The 23,331-nt window shown below is 43.9% G+C and overlaps 1 protein-coding gene across 2 annotated transcripts in view; it reads right to left on the reverse strand.

Annotated features, from left to right (window-relative positions):
- The window catches only part of LOC138580131 (zinc finger protein 300-like), a 558,246-nt gene that overhangs the window by 183,910 nt on the left and 351,005 nt on the right, over positions 1 to 23,331 (reverse strand). For both annotated transcript variants that reach the window (XM_069650435.1, XM_069650434.1), the window contains exon 5: positions 21,933 to 22,046. In XM_069650435.1, the coding sequence (XP_069506536.1) occupies positions 21,933 to 22,046 (114 nt within the window). The remainder of the gene's footprint in view (positions 1 to 21,932; positions 22,047 to 23,331) is intronic.

Genomic DNA, 23,331 nt, shown 5'->3' on the forward strand with positions numbered 1-23,331 from the left:
TGCGGAGCCAAAGCTCGCGATCGAATCTTGCGGTCATGGCCAGTGCATTACCCGCTCTGATTGTAAGTGATGCAGAAGATGATACTTTCCTGCCCATGGCTTCCAATTTACGTCCGTCCTTATCCGGTGGTGCCGACAACGGTGAGGAGGGGTTGGCGAGTTTCTTTCTGGCCGCCACTGTAATAACTGAGTCCGGTTTCGTATGACCCCTTAAACAAAGCGGTGCCGAATCCGGAGCTTTATATTTCTTTTCTGGCCTGGACACCAACGCCGGAGTCGATAAAGGCGTAGATAGGATCTTGGATCCGGAATCCCAGATGGTATCAAGGAGGGGAATTGTGGTCACTGTCCTCCTTCGTTTGTCCCTGTGCTCATAGAGCACTGATTGCCTTTCCTCCGAAGAAACCTGAATTTTAAACAGTTCTGCGGCTTTACCTATTATGGTGTGGAAAGAGACGAGATCATCGGTGGTGAGGCCTTGCCCGGCGAGTCTCTCCTCCTGGGCTTCTCGACGACGTAGTCATCCCAATCACTGGGTGCGTCTGGCTCCTGAGTTATTTCTCCTTCTTCTGGTTCCGAAAATTCACCAAAAGGATCCTCCTGCCAGTCTGATACCGAGATGGTGGACGGTACCATGGTGGGATCTACGTCCGGAGATCGCGGTCTGTGCGATGACTGTGGTGACGGGACTCTTGTAGGTGAAGCACTGTGGGTGCTGCTCCTCGGTCTTCGAGCAGGTGATCTCATCCGTTTTTGCGGTCTACTCCTGTAAGGAGAGCAACCCGATGTGCCTGGAATCGGGGATGACTCTCTAGGAATGGGATTAATCGGAATTTGCTTCTCCCTTTGCCGTTTGCAAAATTCTTCTACAATCCTCTGCACGGATAACATGAGCACCGGGTCATGAGGATATTCGGATTCTCCCGTGGACGGGTGCCAAGGAGGGCTGTATTGTTTCGGTAAGGGACCGATGGACTCTTCCACCACTTCCCCATCAGAGAATTCTTCCTGAAGAATTATATCCGGAAGTTCTGCCATGTGCCCCAAAGGTGAAAATTGCTGCACTAGAGGTTCAGTTACAGTATTCTTCTCAATGATATTGCTTGTAATGACAGGAGCTTCAAGAGTGAGAGGCAGTAATTCCTCTGTAACTGCCGAAATTTGCGGTGCCTCTGAAGGCGTTATGGATGATGTTATCCTCGTCGACGACTGAGATTGTCCCGTCGACGAGGGATTCGTCGTCGTCGACTGACATTTTCCCGTCGACGAGGGCTTCGTTGACGAACGTGGAGTGTGTTCCGTGGACGACTGCGTCATGGATGAATGCTTCGTGGACGAGTGGCGTTTCTTGCTCGTCGACGATTGCTTCGCGGTCGACATGTCCGATGACGATGATCTAACTGTCGACGATGTCTTAAGCGTCGTCATCGTCGATGCTGGTTTCGTCGACGGTATGGCCGATGACGGGCCTTTACCTTTTCCTTCATTCGTGGGCAGTTTACCCGCCGACGACTGCCCCCCCGTTTTGCTGACTTTTTCTGGCTTGATAGGTCAACTGGAGGCAGAAAAGGTATCAATTCCAGCTTCCTCTTTTTGGATTTGGGAGAGGAACTCCTTTCCACTGAAGAGGCCCTTCTCTTTGAAGTTTGCCTCTCAGATGGAGTGCTGGATTGGACAGGAGCTGTTCTGACAGACTCTTCGTCCGAAGATTGATCCCTGGATTCCAGGTATGAAAGGAGTCTTCTATGCCTGTCATGAAGGGTCTTGGTGGAAAAAGTTTTACAAATGTCGCATTCTTTAATGTCATGTGGGTACAGACAATAAATGCAATGCTCGTGGGGGTCCTTGTAGTAAACCAATTTCTTCTTGCACCTCGTGCAGTCCCTGAACAGGGAAGGCTTCCTGACAGCCTGAGGTGCCTCCATTTCTGAAGAGAAGTTCAGTCGACGATTTTGAGAGGAAAACAACAAGATTTGCCACAAAGGTTAATTGGAAAGAAAGCCCCTAAGAAGGGGAACAAGGTGGAATATATTTTACAAATATATTCCACACAAAAGTAGAAAGAATTTTGAAAAAGCTCAGAGAGCTTGAGGATTCCCTGAGTCTGATAGACTGCGGTGAAAAATCTGAAGATGGCTGCCGGGGGCGGAGCTTAAGCCCTGCCACCTCATTGGCTGGGGCCATAAAGGACCAAAGGGAGGTGGAGGGACTACATAATAAAGTGGCTCATAGGCTATAATGGGCTATGTACATGCACTGCTAGGTGGCAGTGTATATATATATATATATATATATATATATATATATATATATATATATATATATATATATTTAAAAAAAAAATATTATTATTATTTAATTTATCACCGAGGATTCCCAGTCTGACGACGGGGAATATTCAAGCATCTGAATCTATGAAAGATCCAATGCTGGAGAAACAAGGATGACTAGGCTGCATCAGTGAATCAACACATCGTCACGGACATGTGTCATGCATCCATGGTGTTCACAAGTCACATACATGCAACTCAGGCACACAGACATGCACACCATACATGTCCATGACAGCAGCACCCATTTCTCACACACCAACCATGCCCAAGAACAGACACAGGCATGCATTCATGTGTGCATTCCGCATGCTACTTCACATGTTGCATTGTAACACATACACCATCCATGTGGTTCACGCATGACATGTCCCTGCACACACACATCCATACATACATACATAGATACATGGCCCATGTCACACATACAGGCAAGTAGCTAACAACCAGCACACTGTAACATGCCCTATTTCACACAGCAATTCATGGCCACTTACCGCTCGACTCGAGGCGGGCCTGCATCATGAGGATCTGGTGGTGAAGCACTGGCCGAATGCACTCCAGGACCCTCATCTGCTGGTTGGTAAACTGGCCCCGGCGCCCCACTGCATCCGCTGCGTCTAAGAGGCGCCAGGTCTTCTTGAGGGTCCTGGACTTGTAGTCCTCCCAGCGCTTCTGGACGTGTTTGATGTTGCGGGGTGCCACCCCCTCCGCGTTGATGGCACCCACTATGTCCGTCCAGATCCTCCTCCGTCCTTCCTTGTCGGCACGCGATGGTGTGAACTGGGGCATCATAATGCCCCAGGACTTGCTCCCCCAGGATGACCACTTCATTGGAAGTGAAGCTGGCAGCCCTCTGCCTCTCAGCTGGGGGGTTGCCACTGGTGCCAGATGGTGTTGTGTCAGACTTGGCAACCCCCAGGGCAGGTGTGGGTGGGCAACTGGGTCCTGGGGCTGGGCTGTGGAGCGATGGAATACCAGTTACTCCACTTATGTAGCATATTAACTCTTCAGTCGTTAAGCTAGCATATACACTGCATTCTTCCTTCTCTTTCGGCCGCATGCCACTCTCCAGCTTTCTGTTCATGCTCTATGCTCACAAACCCAGTTCCGGGCAGACAGCCCATTTTGCTGTGTTAGCAGCAACCTTATTCCAGCACTGAGCTCTGCAGACCTTTCTATGCACCTTGATAGTATAATCTGTCTCTGCATGCAACAGCTCTGCGTTTTTTACTCCATTCGTATCTGTTCAGAACTGTAGGGATCCAGTCTTAGCTTCTCGGCTTCCCATTCTGCTTTTTTAAAAAATTTTTTATTGATGTAACTGAATTTAATCAACTTTTCAATTTTAAAATTAACATATAAAATTCTTTTCTATATACAATAATAAGAAATTATACTAAACATAAAAGTAAGAAAAACATTGTTGAATACAAAAGATAAGGAACCTGCAAATTCATTTCTAATAGAGAATGTGATTTTCTAGATATTGACAGAGCTAGTCTATTATAAGATTCAGAGCATTCAAAACATTTACAGTCGCGATTTGAATGGGCATATAGGAGGTACTAATAAGAAAAGTGCCTGTAGAGTAGCTGCATACCGTGCCATCTGATCGGCACCTCTTGTCCTGCACCTCAGCCTGACGCCAAAATGGTGGGCGCATCACGGTGCAAGAACGAGGCTGATATTAGTTTCTTAGCAACTAGATTCCTCATCAGCCAATCAACACCGTCGGCAGACGGAGGCCGGCTCTGCGGAAAAGGCCCGAGGAAAGAGGCCCTGTTCTACCCTGTGAGCCCACACAAGCAACCAGCAGAAGGGTGAGAGGGCTGGAGCCCTCCCCTGCGAGCATGCCGGACGTGGATCCACAACTTCAGGCCAGATTGTGTTGCCTGACTTCAACATAGACATCATCCTGCTTTTTGCACATGTCTGGTGAGGCTTTATTACCAGTATCCTGCCTACCTGATGCATGCAGCACTCGTACTGCCATTTTCGTTTCCCCCACGAGTGCCTGTAGCGTAGCTGCATACCGTGCCATCTGATCGGCACCATATGTCCTGCACCTCAGCCTGATGCCAAAATGGCGGGCACATGGCGGCACGAGAACGAGGCTGATACTAGTTGCTAAGCAACTAGATTCCTCATCAGCCAATCAACATCTCCGGCAGGCGGAAACCAGCTCTGCGGAAAAGGCCTGAGGTAAAATGCCCTGTTCTACCCAGGGTCGCTGTGGCATTGCGGCCATCCACACACTCCGTTCTACCCATTTCCTACGATCACTTGGCCCCATATTGACTGCTCTCCCCCATGAGCTGGACTCCTACACCTCACTGATCAATGATGTCGAAACGCTGGTAAGCGGCACACATTATTTTACAGTCTAAGCCCCAGCCCCAGCACACCCTACGGCACATCTGACATCCACGCTGAACGCAAGAGACACCCTCTGCCAGGCCATGCGTACGAACTCCATAAGACTATCAGTGCGCATATATGTTGCCAAGTGCACTGAATTTGCCACTATATGACTAGGCACACACTGTTAGTTAATAATAACTGTTCGGATATTCAGTGGCCACTACTATGTACAAAATGCACTTTATTATTTAAATGTGCTAACTGTACTTGTATGCCATAGGATTGTTCACGCATGCAATTGCAAGGATTTGTTTCTGTTACTACTGTCTACCAGCCTGCACCTGAAATTGCCTCTGAAATGCAAATGCCCACATTACTGGGACTAAGCCAACAGTGTTGTATGGCATACTAACCCTAAATACTTTATCCCTAGCACAACAACACAGCCTTTGGATGTGCATGTGAATGCCTATGCTATTCCACACTAACGACCCTATATCTAGATCAGTAGAGAAGGCCACCGCTCACCCATAGCACCCAAGCGTACTCTACACAAAGACATTGTCGCTATTATCAAGCAACCATACCTTTAAAGATCACACCTTTATTAAGACATTATGCACCTACAATCCAACCTAGCCTACTTAGGTACTACTCTCATGCTAATGGCACTATACACAATGTCAACACCAACCAGGATAGCAGCTTTGTTGGGCAATTATACTGTGCCTCCTAAACTACCTATCCACAAGTCCAATATACCCCTCCTCACGACCCTTTGTAATACAATGCTCAGAAACTCTAGACTCCGAGCACGGTTACCCAGAATATTTGGCCCACTCATCAAATAAGAGGTCACCTCTAACCTACAGAGCAAAGCACCCCACAAACACCTCTCTAAGCCTAGTCACATTACTAAGCTCTACGCTCAAAACTCAAAAAACTAGGTCCCATGCTAGACTAGCCGCCCCAGACAACACTATCCACATGACACCAGAAAAAACTACCCCTAACCTTAAAGGAGCTTTGATAAACGCTAGATCGTTAGTCGCTCATGCCCTAGACATAGCTGAAGTCATCCTAACAGAAGACTACGACTTCATCGCAGTCACAGAAACTTGGCTGCACGAGGCAGCAGGCCCCGCTTTATCCCTAGCTGTACCAAAGAACTACACCATCCTCAGAGCTGACAGAGGGGAAGCCCGAGGTGGGGGTCTAGCTATTATCGCCAAAGATAATCTCTCCATGAGAACTTCACCCTCGCCCAACATCAACTCTTGTGAACTTATGTCAATCAAAATACCCACTGCTAACTCGCAAACACTCAACATCCACCTTATATACAGACCCCTTGGCCCCATTAATACTTTCACGAAGATCTCTCCACAATTCTATCCGAAAATCTAAAGGATACATCCCAACCACTTCTGCTAGGAGACCTGAATATAGGCTTTAATGATGCCAATGACCAATATGCTGCTGCTGCGTCCAACACCCTGACTGAGCTCGGATTCACCCAAAGAGTGAATGAACCTACTCATAACAGAGGGAGAAGCCTCGACTGGGTTGCCGATCACAACTGCAATGTCTCTATCACCTCTACCACACCCCAAATTTGGACTGACCACCACCTTATATAGTTTAGAATGAATGGAAACTAAAAGACCTACCTTACAGGCACCACCTGCCCCTCCCACATTCACAAGAAATAAGAAAAGTATTACTACAGAAAAAATACTCCTTCATATCCTGCCAACCCTTAACTCTTTACCGGACAATACAGATCCTAGCATCCTAGTTGAAGAATTCAACAAAATTATGAGCATCACTCTTGACAATATCGCCCCTCTAAAACTTAGAATTAGTAAGCCTAAAAAACATCTCAATAATTGGTTTACTACCCATCTGAAAAACTTAATACTAGACAAAAGAAAATGCGAAACAGCATGGAAACGTCACCCCACTCTAGAAAACAAACTAAAGCTAACTAAAATTTCATCCCAATACAAGAAGGATATACTGCTGGCCAAACAAGATACCTACAACTCTAGAATCATGCAAGCAAACTCCAGCACAAAGGAACTTTTCACAATTCTAAAAGAATTAGAAAATCCCATCATAGCCCAAGACAACTGCGTCAAAGATAAAAAATGGTGCACTGAAATTCAGCATGCGTTAGCTAACAAAGTGGCCAACCTGCAAAACAAAATTGCACTAAAAAAAGCTACACTTACTGTAACTGTGTCACCACCTATCAAAACAACTCCTCCTAACATTAATCATGTCACCCAATTTCACTTCTCCAAAGTTTCTATTACAGAGGTTGAGAAAGTTATTTTGGGTCTCAAACCATCGAACTGCAAAGGTGGCCAATGCCCAGCACAATGTATCAAGGACGCTGCAAGGGATCTCACACCTTTCATTACCAAACTTATTAATGCCTCCTTCACATCCGGTACAATACCCAGCAATCTTAAACAATCGTGGGTACTCCCACTTCTTAAAAAACATACACTAGACCCCGCCATACCGACCAACTACAGGCCCATCACCACAGTACCTTTCCTACTGAAGATTCTAGACAAGGTAGCATACATCCAAATCCAGAACTTCCTAAAACTCAACCAACTATTAGGCTCCCACCAATCTGGTTTCCGGCCGTTACACGGCACAGAAACTGCTCTTATTGATCTTAAAGCCCAAATAGACAATCTACGAGACACTGGAAAGCCTGCACTACTCCTCCTCCTGGACCTGTCAGCGGCTTTCGACTTGGTGGACCACAACGTCCTATGTAGCCACTTGGACTCAGCCGCCCACTTTTCCAGTGAGGCCATAACGTGGATACAATCCTTCCTTAGTGACCGAACCATGAGGGTCTTCTCACTATCTGCAGTCGCGGACCCCATCCCCATCACTTGCAGGGTCCCCCAGGGCTCTTGTGTCTCCCCAACCCTGTATAACATATTCACCAAGCCACTGTTTGATGAGTTGGACTGTCTGGGTATCACCTACACTAATTACGCAAATGATACCCAGATCCTCCTACCACTCACAGGTGACTATTGCAAGGATTCAGCACTGGTGAATAGAGTTCACAGCATCATTCAGACATGGATGGCCACTCACAGCCTCTGTCTGAATGACGACAAAACAGAGCTTCTTATCCTGGGATCCACATCTCTCCTTACTAGACTTGGCACCAACTACTCATCATTCACTATTGATAGAAACCTTATCAAGGTTGCCAAAGAAGTAAAAACATTAGGTTTTTACTTAGACTCCACCCTACATTCACAAAACAGGTAAATTCCCTAGTCTCCTCGAGAGCATATACAGGCAAATTAATTAGAGCTGGCAAACACTTCCTCTCATCCAACAGCTGCTTAACCCTAGCTAGAGCCCTCATCTTATCTAGACTATTGTAATGCACTATACATCGGAGCAAATAAATATATCACCAACAAGATTCAGATACTCCAAAACAACGCCCTTAGAGCTGCACTTAATATCTCTAGAAAAGAACATAACTCTGAAACTAGAAGAAAACGTAAGTGACACTCCACTCTGGAGAAAATCAAACTGAAAAATGCCTCCCTCACCCACAAAAGCCTAAACAACAAGGCTCCACGCTATCTAACAGAAAGATTCTCCAGAAAAACCTCTACTAGACCCACAAGACTAGTTAACTCCAACTGCCTTCAAGTGCCTCGCTTGAAGCTATCCACAATTGGGGGTACCAGTTTCCCAGTTAAAGCGGCCCAACTCTGGAACGCACTACCTACCACAGAATGGACCAAACCTTTGCCAAATTTGGACAAAATATGATCACCTGGCTCCTAGAGAATACGACCGAATTAACCTATAGATCTCAGACCCACGTGTAAATAATTGTATATTTCCTCTGCATATTGCTTTGCTTATTTTCTCCCTACCACATACACCAATAATTACTAGAATAGATGTTTTGCCATTACTTTTTTTTGCCATTACTTGTAACTATTGTATCCTATGTACTAAGCTGTATGACTTCTTACTACTCGCGCCCTGAAACCCTCGGGTCTGTCACGCATAATAAATATCAAACAAACAAAACAAACAAAAGACCAACATTGATGTTCTTCCATGCCTTCCAAATAACGACAATGTTTCATAAAGTGACGTTCTCCTAGAAAACTCAATACTGGACATTGTACAATGAGATGTTCAACAGTTTCGGGAATAGTTAAGTTGTTACAAAATTGACAACTGTTCTGAGTTTCAGGTAACATTTTACGTGATCATAGTAAAGCCCTAGTTGGCCATAACAGAAAACGAAACCGTAGAATGGAATGTCTGTAAGGCACAGAAGGGCTTTGATACAAGATCTTCTCCATATTACGCATTAATTTGGGTGGAAAACAATCGGAGGAGGAGTACTTGTATTTTAAGCAGAGAGCGCAGTTATCAATCCAATCGATACATTTTTAGCTTTGCCTTAGTTAGATTAGTTACCAATAGCTCGATGTTCACATCAGCATGAATCAGAATTTGATAAGTTGAGGAGGATCAATCTGTGATGGTGGATAGCCCTATTACAGAGGAGGAATTATTGATAGCAATTGGTCAGCTCAATATAGGTAAGTCACCGGGGATAGATGGTCTTCCGGTAGAATTTTACCAGACATTGGGCCTCATTACACGGTAGGTGGTAAGGGTTTACCGGTACCGGTAAATCCTTACCGCCTTACTACGAGGTCCCTTTGAGGGTTGGGGAATTTAACGCCTGCTTTTTGCAGGCGTTAAAAACCAACCCGCAAAGGGACCCAGGGAGCTAATTGCGGTACCGCAATTTGCGGTGCCGTAATTAGCACCTTCCCCTTTCCCATTATGCCCTATGGGGCAAAAATGGGAATGGGGAAGGGCAATGGTGGAAGGGGGAATTACCGCCCCGCCAACCTTGGAATGGGGCAGTAATTCCCCTTTCCACCAAGGCAGTGCCGGTATTTTACCGGCATGAACCATGGCGCTAATTGCGCCATGGTCCTCTGCCTACCGTGTAATGAGGCCCATTGAGTGGTGTGCTGGTGCCGTTCCTGTGCACCCTGTATAATGGCTTTATGAGGGATGGGATAATTTGCCCCACCATGAAAGAGGCTTGTGTTGTCGTTCTTCCGAAACCAGGAAAAGTTGGTAGAAAATGTGAGAATTATAGGCCGGTTTCACTTCGGAATGTGGACCTCAAAATTGTTACTAGAGTATTGACTAATAGACTGGATGTGTGCATTGGGAAGCTGATTGCTAGCCCTCACGTTGGATTTATGAGGTAGATATGGTTAGGATCATATTAGGATGTTGATTGACATTATGGGTCTACCGAAGACAAAAACTCGGGATACCTTATTGCTTTTTATGGATGCGGAAAAGGCCTTTGACAGGGTCAATTGGTGTTTTCTTTATCACACTCTAAAGAGGATAGGATTTGGGGATGCGTTCATATGGACTATTAGAGCATTGAACTCCGATATTAGTGCGAAGGTATGGGTGAATGGGGTTTTGTCCTCCTCATTCTTGTTGTCTAGGAGGACTGGAGAAGGTTGCCCATTGTCTCCATACCTGTTTAATCTGGCATTGGAACCTCTCATGTTATACTTGAAACAAGAACAGGGACTTCATGGTCTTCGATTTGGAAATAATGAGATTAAAGTTTTATGCTACGCTGATGATATGATTTATCTTATCTAATCCAGCGCAGGGTTGTGCGAACTCAAACAGATGTTTGAAGAGGTAGGTCATTGTCAGGCCACAAGATAAATTGGGGGAAAACAGTGGCCTTTCCTCTGGATGTTAGTATCCCACGTGATGTTTGGGTTCTTGGAACTGCCACTGGGAAATAGGGACAATGAAGTATCTGGGAATCCACTTGGTCCGAGATTTGAAAAGAATGGCTGAATTTAATGCATCACGAATATTGGAGGTGATTAAGAGGGACATATAAAGTGGGGCCAATTGAGGATGGGGATATGGGCTAAGATTAATGCCATTAAAATGGTACTTTCACCAAAGATTCTCTACATCATACAATCCATCCCCCTAAAATTCACGAAAAAAGTAATTACTCCTGTTGACAAAGCCTTCCAAGAATTTCTTTGGGGAAGGGGAGGTAAAAGGCCTAAAGTTCCTAAATTTATTTTAACATGTCCTGTGAAGGATGGGGGATTTGGATATCCGAACTTGATGAATTATTGCACTGGCTTTGTCTAGAAGAAATCGACTTCATACTTCTCGGATAATATTGAATATGTTCCCAATTGGCATACTATTAAGAGTACCCAATGTTTACCTTATGCTCTTAAAGATATATACTCTATGTCAAAAGTACCGTCTTCAGTGAGGAAGCTGCCTACTATATGCACTACTAGGGAGGCGTTTCTGCGCTTTATGGAGATTGATGGTGGGAATGCTCGGATGCATTATGATGCATCCTTGTAATGCGAGTTTGCAGTTAGCTAATAGGCCCTTATGCTGGAAGAGCTGGATCAGTAGGGGCATACCTAGAATTTGTGATGTGTGGCTAAACAATCACATGATCCCCTTTGACCAATTGAGAACGTCTTTTGGGATTGGGGCTAGGGAAAGAGGTCGTTATGATGCCTTGAATGCTCTCTTGACTGAAAGGACAGGTATGTTGGAAGGGGTCATGGATGAGAGACCTTCATTGTGTGAAATTCTCCACTCTACCTCGTGTGTGGTTTCCACGTATATGAAGCTAATGCCGATGGAAGGAACAGATGTGGAGGCTTGGGATAAACTTTGTCAGGCTTGGACAATGACCTTGGTACGGATATCCCCATTCAGGAGTGGATCTATTTACTTCATGTAGGGGTGCAAGCAAAGACGGATTTACAACTGCGATATATTAGACAAAGGGTCCTCTGCAGGTTATATTGGACACCGTCTAGGATGGCTAGGTTGGGACTTTCGGATTCTGATTCTTGTTGAGGGTGTGGATGTGGTGGGGGTTCTTTGATGCATATGTTATGGATGTGCTCCAGAGTATCAGATTTTTGGTCTGGTGTATTGGACAGGTTGGATCTTATAGTGGAGGAGAAACTTCCTCACACTTTCCATTCAACCATATTGTTATCCAATAGGGGGAGAGGGGACAGGCCTAGGGATAGTGTGGATTGGATTAATAGGGTTTTGGTTTTAGCGATGAAATAGATATTGCGAGTTTGGAAATCTATAAAGAAACCTGGTGTGGAGGAGTGGCTATTGGACATGCATATCTTGTCGAACTATGAAAAAATTATGCTATTTGGACAGGGAAGGGAGGGACTTTATTCTCAGCGTTGGGGACCTTTTAATGACCTACATGGTTGAGAGTGCAGGTTCCAGTGTTTGATGATCTGTCCCCTGAATGGGGGATGTCTTCATGGTGATGGGGGACGGTTAGTTGTGCGTTTTTCTGTTGTTTTGTCTTTTGGTTTGTGTGTCATGGATATTTTATAAAGTTGTAAAATGTTTTTCCATATGGGTTATAAATAACCATATTGTTATGTATTTGGTTAGTCAACTTTAGTTCTACTGTTATTACAAGTTTTGCAATTTGGACATAATGTTGTGATATGGAAATTGTTATGCTGAGTTTTGATTGTTGCTTAAAATTTTAAATAAAGTGATTAAAAAAGAATTTGATAAGTTACAGTAAAAGCATGTCTGCACAAAGCGGTGTTGAGTAGTAAATAGATATTCTGGTAAAGTTTTAAGCTTAACGTCCATACCAGTAGAGATTTGAAATGTACGCAATAGGGCGCACAGTCTCCAGTGATAAATGGCTGTGAGGGAGGAAAGACCCAGCTCATATCGAAGCCATGCGACTGGGATACATTGCGGTAGTTGTAGGATGTACCTCCAAAGTTTTGCTTCCCATCTACCTAATGTATGGGTTGGAAGAGGAGGACCAGTCTCAAGACCATATAAAAGAGCAGGTAAAATTTTCATTTTCCAAAAAGTTAAGGCTGGAGCAAGTGAAAATTTCCCAAAGCGATTATGAATGATTTTTGTTTGTGATATGGCTGAGACCAATTTGCGTATCAATACTAGCTAAATGTTTCATTGGCTTAGGTATCCCTTCAAAGATCATTCCCAAATAGGTGCACCTTGGAACAACCAACAGGCTATCCTGATTAATGAACCAATTCCTCGGGGTAAGACCTCGTTTGTTGGGTATATACCGTACTATTTGTGTTTTGGATGTAGTTACTTTAAGTTCATTTGCTAGAATGTATACCTCAAATGCTGTCAGAAGCTTCTGAAGACCAATTGGAGTCTTTGATATTAAAACGAAATCATCAGCATACATGAGTGATTTAATTGGATGACCACTGATTCGAGGAGAATCAGACTGTACAAGGTCAAAGGCATGGTTTACATCATGTATGAAATAATTAAAAATGGCAGAAGCTAACAGGCAGCCTTGTTTGAGCCCATGAGATGTATGACTGGAAGCAGAAAGGAGACCTGCAAGATTCAGATGTACATGAATAGAAGTGTTTGAATGAAAACTGTAAATAATATTGCATAAAGATGACGGACAGTGATCCCGGGTTAGCTTTGACATTAGAAGTACTCTTGATATTGAGTCGAAGGCAGAGTGTAAATCCACGAATGCAAAGAAAACCTGTTGTTTCATAATTTGACATTGTTGTTTTAGTGCATTCAAAAAGAACAAATGTATACTAGTGCCCAACCCAGCTACAAAGCCAGATTGCTGGGGATCACAATGTTTCTGTGACAGTGTCCAGTTGTTCAAATCTGTTAGGACAAACTTTGCAAAGATCTTTCCAGGTGTATCCAGCAAAGCTATTGGTCTGTAGTTAGTCGGTAAAGAACGGTCTCCCTTCTTAAAAATGGGGACTATTAGCGAAGTTTGTCAGGAAAGAGGTACGGTCTTATTGCGAAGGATGTATTGAAAGAGATTAAATAAGAGGTTAGCCCAGGGCTCGGGATTTGCTTTTAGCATGTTATTTAAACCATCAGGCCCTACCGCTCTAGATCTATTTGTTTGTTTAATATATTGTTCAATGGTTGCCACAGGGCAGTCAAGGGTCCACCCAGACTCGGTTTTCATCGTGTATGTGAAATTATCAAACTATCTGTCCGTGTATAACTTCGAAAAATGGGCACGCCACTCGGGTTCGAGCACTCCATTTGCTTGGGCTTCAATTTGGCACATGGAGTTTTGGGTATGAAGTAGCCTCCATATCTCTGCAGAATGTTTTGTCATTAACAAACCAAGCATTCTTTCGCCGTTGTGTTGGAATAAGAGCGAGCGCCGCGCTCGTATCCAATTTCTATATTTGCATTTTGCAGAGCGGAGTGCTATATGGAGATTGAGGGAAGACAGAGTAATAAACCTTTGCTCTTTTCGGTACTCTGCCCTGCTTATTCTCAACTCAGAATCAAATATATGTCTATGAGTCAATGGTTGTGTTTTTATGATTAGTATGTTATTTTTAAAGTGGTTCAGAACATTAGTATATTGAAATGTTGGATTATGGAGTGATTGCCATTTCATGCCATGTCTTGTTAAGGTCATCAAGTCTTTGAGGCGACCAAGAGAAGCGTGTTTTAGCTCTATTGACAGCGAATACTTGCGACGACCAATGTCTAGGTGGACATTCTTGGAACTGTGACCTCTGACTTTTAAAATGAGCAAATTATGATCACTTGATTCTTTGTTTATGACCACAAAAGATAAGATTTGTGTAAACAGAGTGGCATCCACATAAATGTAGTCTATAGTACTAGTCAAACTCTCTCCATGCCAAGTAGTATGGGCCGGTATGTCTCCAAGGATGGCTCCATTTACCATTTTGAAGCCTCTCTCTGTTATAAAGTCAGACCATCTGCGGGCCTCTTGGTAGCCATGCCCTTTTCTGTCAGCAAAGCAATTGATGTTAATATCGCCTGCTAAAATAGTTGCTGTAATATCAGGAGAAATTAATATGATGTCAAGTATGTTTGTTAATTCCTGATAGAAATCAGAGTCTGGAATACCACAAAGGTTACGATACATGTTCAATAGGGCAATATTGCCGTGCGGACTCAACAATCTTACTAATTGTAAGAAGATGCTATAAACTTCCCAGCGTTCCAAGGTAAATCCAGATGTCAATTTGGCAGCTACCAAAAGACCCGAATATGGTCGTCCCTTAAGCCCTCTTAGTGCTGGAACTAAAGAGATTTCATAATTATCCCAAATAGGGGAGGATAATAACCATGTCTCCTGAAAAACTAAAATATCAAAAGATTCAGAAAAATCATGAATGGAAGATTGGAATGTCTTCTAGTGTTCCAGCAACAGAGAGAAAAGGTGGAGCAAGCTTGTGCATTTGTCAGTTATGCGTTAAAAGGAGTAGTAATCATGAATTTGGAAGGTTGCATCTGAGTCAGCACTATGGAAGAAGGATGTACAAAGTTCAAACCCCAATCTGCATGATTTTTTAGCCGGTCAGGATCTTGATCAATGAGAAATCCCAATTTAGGAGTAACATTTTCACCTTCCATATGGTATTTAACACAACTCCCGAAGGGATCCACAAGCAAACTAATGTCAAATCCCTCCCTGTTACAAATTCGGCCAGTTCAATATCTCTAGTAGTGATATCCTCAAGATCAACAATATCATTAAAGATATTGAGGATACTAGCTCTATTAAGATCATACGTGTGGAACTGTCCACCTCTACATTTCATTATGAGAGAATGTAATCTAGAGCTAGCCTTATCAGCGTAAGATGCTCATTTGTCACTACTAACATTCCCATGTGATACTCCAGAGTGGGATTTAGGTAGATTAGGATACGTAGAACAAAGGGAGTCATGCATATTATGTGAATAAGAGTCAAATTTGGATTGAGGGGGATTTTAATGTGTGGATTGAACAGTTAGGGTGCCAGTCATGATTAACATTAGGAGCAGCTGAGGAAAAAAAAGGGTTAGCGAAATTCGCATTGGTCATTCCAGCAGCCAAGCATTCAGAAGAATATGCGTCAAATGTGGGCTTTTTTTGCATTATCGGGAGAGGTGGAATCAAGCTGGGAATCAGTGGGCCTTGCATGTTGTCAGATGGTCCTTGTGAGAGTAGACTTGAAGCTGCCATATCATGTGTGGTGGCAACTTTTATGGTGGATACTCTCTGCACAATATTACTAGGGAGGATTTTATCATCAGTTACAGTCTTCATATGAAGATAGGAGTCCACCATTTTCTTTATTTCAGTCATAGCAATGTTCATATCAGAGGGGTTAGAGCATGTCTGATCATTGTGAATAGTAGCGATGATTGGTGTGGACAAAACATCTTTCGTTTTCACTGCAGCTTTAGAACTCCATAACATGTAAAAGTGTATTTAAAGGAGAGTAGCGCAGTGAATGTGTTGGAGCAGCAGAAGTAACTGAGGCTTTTAAAATATCGCTCTCTGTGATAGAATTTGTCTGAGGGCCTTTGTCAACTATATTTGGGATGCTTGATGTAGAGCTATCCATCTGAGATGGTTGTTGAAGCGACATTGTCGTTTTAGGCCCAATACCTACAGATTTTTAAAAAAGAGGATATTACATTTTTAGCAATTTTTGGAGCAAGCATAATTTTTTTTTTTTTTTTTTTTTAAATCAAAGCTTGCCGTGGGGCTCTTTTTTTGTTTTAGTTTTTTTTTTTTAAGTGATGTGACCGAGATGAATTAGGACGAACATCTTGGGTTAAATGAACCACTATTTGTGGTATAATCGCCGATGTATTGTCATTTTCACTAGCCTGGTGAAAACTAACCCAGGAATCATCATTAGCTTTTTCAGGGGTGGGGTTTGCCGTGGATTCAAGTGGGCAAATGATGTTAGGAAAAGAAGGTAATGTTGAAGGGCTTAATGATTGAGTCGGCGCTGAAACGGCGTCATTCGTGACGGCAGGCTGTAATTGTGGTGTATTATAGTCTAGAGGACCATCAATGGGTTTGATTGAATGTATCCATCGATAGATAGACTCTACTTGACACGACTGTGGGGAAACCTTTTCATTAAACCTCTCCAGTAACTTAGACTTAAAATGGTTGTGTTAATAGCAGAAAGAGTAATCTCTAACATCATAGGATGTAAAGTAAGAGGGTCTAAAGATGGATTCGAGCATTTGCAGGGAGTCGGATGGACATATACCGAAGTATCACCACGAAATGAGGAAGGAACTGAATCATTTAAACATTCTCGTGAGATCAGATGCTCACTATGGATGGTAATCAGAGATCCACATTGGCTCGCATATAAAGAGATATGGTCCTCTTGTGGAGAACCAATTGTTGGGTTTTACTTATTCTGGTCTTTCCCTGTTATGCGCGTGTGGGCTTTTAGTGTGGAATATAGAGTGTTGGCTGTGGAATGTTATTGTGTGAAGCTGCTCTGATTCCACAGAGAGTCAGTTGAGAACTGAAGCCTAAGACAAAGGGGTCCGGTGGATGCTTCTATCCTATGAACTTGTCCTGTATTATTCCTAATGTACTTACCTGTGTTCCTACAAACTTACTAAACCTACCTAACTGAACAAGGCTCCTGAGTGGTCATTTATAACCCCAAACCCACATCTTAACATTGGCGACGAGGATGTTTGGAAACTGAAGGGAGCAGGAACAGAAAAGGAACAAGGAAAGAAGCAGTACAAACAAAGACTTTTACCAGGAAAAAAAGTGGCAAGGAGGTTGCCCACCAGTAAGAAGGAACCACAGAGGCATCCACCACCCCCCCGGCCCCTAAGGTAAGCGCGCCCAATTGCCTGCATTTAAGGAGGCAGTGTTTATTTGTGCTGTCAGGGGCTGGGCTGCGCTGCGCGGCTGTGAATTGGTTGGTAGATGACTTTGGCACTATAATTGAGTCATTAACAGCGCGCAAGGGGCTGGGGAAATAAGAAGAGGAAAGTATATTGCACCTCACATTTAGAGCTCAATAAGCGCTCCGACAAACGTTGTACATTTAATCTGTGTCCCAAAATGATTACCGTCCTGGAATATAGTCGAGGTGCAGCTGCGCTGGCATATTACTGCTGTGGTCTATCAAGTTGGGCATCAGTCCTGAGTGCAACGGTTGGCCTGGAGAGCTCTGTTCGTGGCTCTTCTCATCTTCATTGTGGTGACGTCACTACGTGGTTGAAGGTGTTGGTGACAATTGCGAGTGCAGAATGTTTATTCCAACGTTCCGAGTCTTTGCAATGTAGAGCATTTCGTCAAAAGAAAGCGATGGCAGTTTCGAAAAGTGCACCCTCCAACGTGCCTGTAATTTGCTGGACTTCCGGGTCTGTGGCATCGGTTCATCTGCATAGCATGAAGGATCCATCAAGGAAATGGAATGCAACAAATGCAAAATGTCTTACGGCGTATATCGCAATTCTATGGAATGTAAATAACATTTGGATCCAAGTGCTCGTTTCGTGGCATCCGAATAAACGGAAATTGTGCAAGTTTACAAGTGGATCAACTGTGTCAGCTGCCAAAAGGGACGAGTTTGTTTTTAGCTCTTATTACATATTAAGCCATCGGAGAGATAGGGTACTTTACTAACGTTTCTTTTACAGGATTGGCAAGCTATTTATACAGCGGACAGTTATTACATCATTTCAAATTATATGGCCTGTTATTTTAAATTTGGTGTCACTGAGGTACTGTTGTTTACTATAGAGAGTTCGAAGTCATCTGGAAACTGGCACCAACGATTATTGTTTTTGCATTACTGGTTTTTTCTTTGCAACGTTTCATTATTCTATGGTGAAGAAGTGCTGTAATGAACGACTTTTATAGTTATTGTCATGTGAGACCTGGAAATTTTGAAAGCTATATGCTAATTTGTCTGTGGTATTATGCTGTGGAGCTGCTTGGCTTCAGATCATAATAGATGCTGCAGAGAACAAGTAGTGAGGCATAAAGTGTGTGCTTTAGGGACAGTTTGATCGCAATGCTGGATATTCGTGGGTCAATGACAAAAGATTTCAACATTACAGATCTTGCAGTGAGAAGATGTGTTGACCTCAAATGTATATTGTGGGGTTGGTTATTATGCTATATGGCATTCTAAGGGCATATTATGTTTGGGGATGTAGTTCCCCGTGTTGAGGTGCCTAAAGAGGTGGTGTGTTTTTGGCAATATTGGTGGCGTTGTGTGGCGCTAATCGGTGCGTCTATGGGAAGTTCTGATGTCTTGGCTATGTACTGAAATTCAAAAGCTATGTACTAAAATTCAAAACCTAATGTGAGTTGTGTTTATCTTTTGCACTGCATCAACCAATTATTCTTCCACAGGAAAACAACCATGAAGGACTTTGTAAGCTATATTATTGGACTCAAGTGTGGTGCTTAACCCTTGTTTATCATATTTAAATGCTCAATTTTCCTGACTGGTGTGTTTGGGGGAAATGTGTGTGGTGGTGCAAGTGAGTGGAGAGCATGTCGTTGCTCAGGTCAGGTACCATAATGTGGAGCATATGGTTGCTTTTAGTAGCTCAGGCATGGTGCCTGGAGTGGTGGAGTGGAGGTTACTAGTGTGAGTTTTGATTGCTCTATGGTGAGCATGGGATGCTCAAATGGTGAGCATTTAGTAGCTCAGGCATGGTGCCTGGAGTGGTGGAGTAGAGGTTACTAGTGTGAGCATTGGCTGCTCTAGGGTGAGCATGGGATGTTCAATGGTGAGTATTTGGTAGCTCAGGCTTGGTGCCTGGAGTGGTGGTGTGGAGGTTATCGGTTGCTCGATGGTGAGCATGTGATGTTCAATGATGAGCATTTAGTAGCTCAGGCATGGTGCCTGGAGTGGTGGAGTGGTGGAGTGGTGGAGTGGAGGTTATTGGTTGCTCTATGGTGAGCATGGGATGCTCAATGGTGAACATTTATTAGCTCAGGCATGGTGCCTGGAGTGGTGGAGTAAGGTGAGTTTTGGTTGCTCTATGGTGAGCATGGGATGTTCAATTGTGAGCATTTATTAGCTCAGGCATGGTGCCTGGAGTGGTGGAAATATTAGTGCGTGTTTTGGTTGTTCTATGGTGAGCATGGGATGCTCAAATGGTGAGCATTCAGTAGCTCAGGCATGGTGCCTGGAGTGGTGGAAATTGAATATGCTCAGTTGTGAGCATTTGATTCTCTAGAGGGTGTTTTCAGGACGCTCATAGTGGAGTTGAAATGTTATGCTTTAGGCAGATAGTGGGGTTATCCCTGTAGATTGTGTTAACACAATTTGTTGCTAGTGAATGGTGATGTAGGAATATTGTTGTGAGGTAGGTGGAAATGGTTGTGCATGAGAGTGTGGGCTGGTTCCCTTGAAGTTGAGTTCCATAAAAGGCCTGTTATGGTTCTGGTGATTGTTGGGATTGGTTTAGCCAATTGTAGCTTTCTAAGGACTTGGTAGGGGATAGCCTTTTGCTAGGAGCAGTTTGTTGTATGGGTATATTTTAGGAGGATGTCTGTAGATTGTGTTTCATTTAATGTTTAGTTTCAAAACTGTTTAGTGTCCATCATCCTTCTGTTCAAATTTGTTTAGTGCCCATCATTCTCTGTCTCTCCATTATTCTATATTGCTATGTAAGGGGGGAGATGTGTTGGCTTTTACTTATTCTGGTCTTTCCCGGTTATGTGCGTGTGGGCTTGTAGTGTGGAATATAGAGTGTTGGCTGTGGAATGTTATTGTGTGAAGCTGCTCTGATTCCACAGAGAGTCAGTTGAGAACTGAAGCCTAAGAGAAAGGGGACCGGTGGATGCTTCTATCCTATGAACGTGTCCTGTATTATTCCTAATGTACTTACCTGTGTTCCTACAAACTTACTAAACCTACCTAACTGAACAAGGCTCCTGAATGGTTATTTATACCCCAAACCCACATCTTAACACCAATGCTCGACATATGTGATGGCACAGGTGATTTTACAGGAGAAATCATATTGATGGTTGTTACCTCTTCGTTATGTAGCAGTGTGGCATCAGATAAGAGGTGAGGCATCAAGGGAATATTCTGTGAAAATCTAGCTTGAGCAGCGTGATGAGTACACCCCAATGCCCTGGAAGGATATTGTGGAAAAGCACGTGACTGAGGCTGCCAGCATGTTAAGTTACTATTTCCCCAAGATAAAGATTTTGGCATTTCTTTAGAAGGCACGCAGTTTGTATTAGCATTAGATGCACTAAGTAACTGCCTTGAGGGTGTCAGAGTAATGGATGTATGCGACGTACATAGCGCTGTTGGATTATTTGTTGTAGCCATCTTGGGATGTGCGCTTAGGTTTGCGGGCATACACGTGGTGAGAGAATATAACTTGTTAAGGAACATATATAAATACAAACTGTAGGATGGCGCCTTAACTATAAGGGCAAATCTCACCGAGCAGCTAAGCGTGTCAAAAGGATTCAGGTACCGCTCCGCTGCTTCAGCGTGCAAAGAGGGTCAAGCAGTACCTCTCCTCCACAAGGTGCGCGTGCGCTGGTACACGTGCGAGCACGTCTTATAGAAAAAAAAGAAGGACCAGCCCCTCCAGGGGCGCGACACAAAGCTTTGAAATGTTGCTTTCTGGAAACAGAAGTCCAAACAGCGCAAGAGCGTCCCAGCGGGTCAAGCGGTACTTCCACAAGGTACTTCGCTTGCAAGGTGCGCGCATTCCCATTCTGCTGCTCTTACCCATTTGGCCCATAGTTGCATTAGTACCTAAACTCTCAAGTTAAAGCCAAGGATATGGGCTTCATCTAGAGGGTTTAAGGCGGACCAATGCAGCTGCAGCCCAGGTGTGGAGTCTATTTCAACCCAGTGCACAGTTATCAAAAGATCCATGCTCCTCTTCCACTGCTACCTACAGCTGGGCAGTGTGCCAATGGTTCCTCCCCGAGTAGTATAATGTGCAATTCGTTCATGTTTGCATGCACCCTCTTTCAGTTTATGCTGAAGAATATCTGCTTCGGTGTGAAGCTCTGCACCTGGTGATAAAATGCTGTGCTCAGAGTAGGTCACAAGGATTTAAACACGTGTGTTAACCCCATCTATTAGGCCAAATCCCACAGGCACTCGAGGTATCGGCAATCTATCAGTTTCTTCAATGGTGAGCATGGACATGACAGAGAGGGCCATGAAACTACAGGCATTCTATACAGGGACATTACAGAGCGCCAAGTAACTGCAGGCATTATATGCAGTGGCATGCCACAGAGGGCCAAGTAACTGCAGGCATTCTATGTGCTGCACCTTACCTGCATCAAGGCTGTCATCGACTTTGCTTCTTTCAGACTCAAGTGGATCCCTCCAATGCAGTTTGGTCTTCCTGTGCAATCTGAAGGATGCATCAAAGCCTGTGTGTGTGTTAACTGTTGAGAAAAAAGAAAGAAATTAAGGAAGTGCTGCCACATTTTTTAACATTTGCAATATAGCAGCACTACCAGCTAGTGCTGTGACAATGCTGTGCAGCATGAAAGGACACACAGTGCATACAAGTATACTTTCCACTTAACATGTACTGGAGAGAAATACTGGTTGGGGTTTTGGATGCGATGTGGGGGGTGGGATGGGTTGGCTTATAGTGGGGGTGTTTTTGCATCAGGCACATGGGGATGGTGACACCTCTTGGAAGCAAAGGGATTTGATTACCTGGTACTTACCTGATGGCATCCTTGAAGGTACTTAGCTGTAACGTACAGGGACTCAACAATGCATCAAAGAGGAGCAAACGTGGTGGGGAGGTGTGTTTGCGTTGTGGGAAGTTTGCTGGGGTGATCCAAACTGTTGTTGGGTACATAGGCACTGTAAGGGTGCAGAAGAAGGCGGCTGACACGGGTGGCATGTTTGCGGCTTAAGACTTATTAATCAAGAAAAAGCCTATGTGTACTTCTGACTAAGAGGGGTTTCCCTACTTCAACTAAAGATAAGGTGTCCGTCAGGATGTCCGGCAACTCAGATGTGGCCACCGTCCTGTGTCCGAACACCTTACGTATGTCCCTTACACTAGAAAACAAAGAATAAGGCAATACTGTTCCGGTCCCAGGAGAATTACTACTCTTCTTCAGGATTATGGTTCATGGTTTGTTGAAACAGTTTCTAAATCTTAGAACAGGCTTGTGTCTCACACATTGTCAGGGTGAATGGCTCCTTATGCCTGATAGTAAAGTTCAACACAATACTTTCTTGGTGGGCCAGGCGAATATCTCCCTTCTCCTGACGTCCAGTCTCAGATTGTCTGCGGAATTACTCTCTTCCCTGGTCTTCTTTTCATTAGGCTTCACACCAACAAACCCAATTCTGTGTCCGCAACCCTGACTTCTCTTCTTTGATCTGGGCCACTTGGTTCACTTCCCTGCCAAGTACTTCCACGAAAAAGATGGATCGTATTACTTTCTCACTTCGGGTTCCAGACCCTGGTTTGGCTGCCAGTGGGTTTATCCCCTGTGTTAGGTAAACTGTTCAAAGCAATGATAAATCTTCCTGACCTGTGTCAACCCCAGCACTTTTTCGTTTACTGGTGGATTACTTGTCCCTATATTTCAGTCAGTGGGAACCTGTTTCCACACACAGAGAGTATTTTACTCTTTTTATGGGTGTCATTTGTAAGAATATCCATAGTGCTTTTTTAATTTCATCCTCTTTGACAACTTTTGG

Source organism: Ambystoma mexicanum, chromosome 3p (genome assembly GCF_040938575.1).
Source record: "Ambystoma mexicanum isolate Mex_15411 chromosome 3p, UKY_AmexF1_1, whole genome shotgun sequence".
NCBI lineage: Eukaryota > Metazoa > Chordata > Amphibia > Caudata > Ambystomatidae > Ambystoma > Ambystoma mexicanum.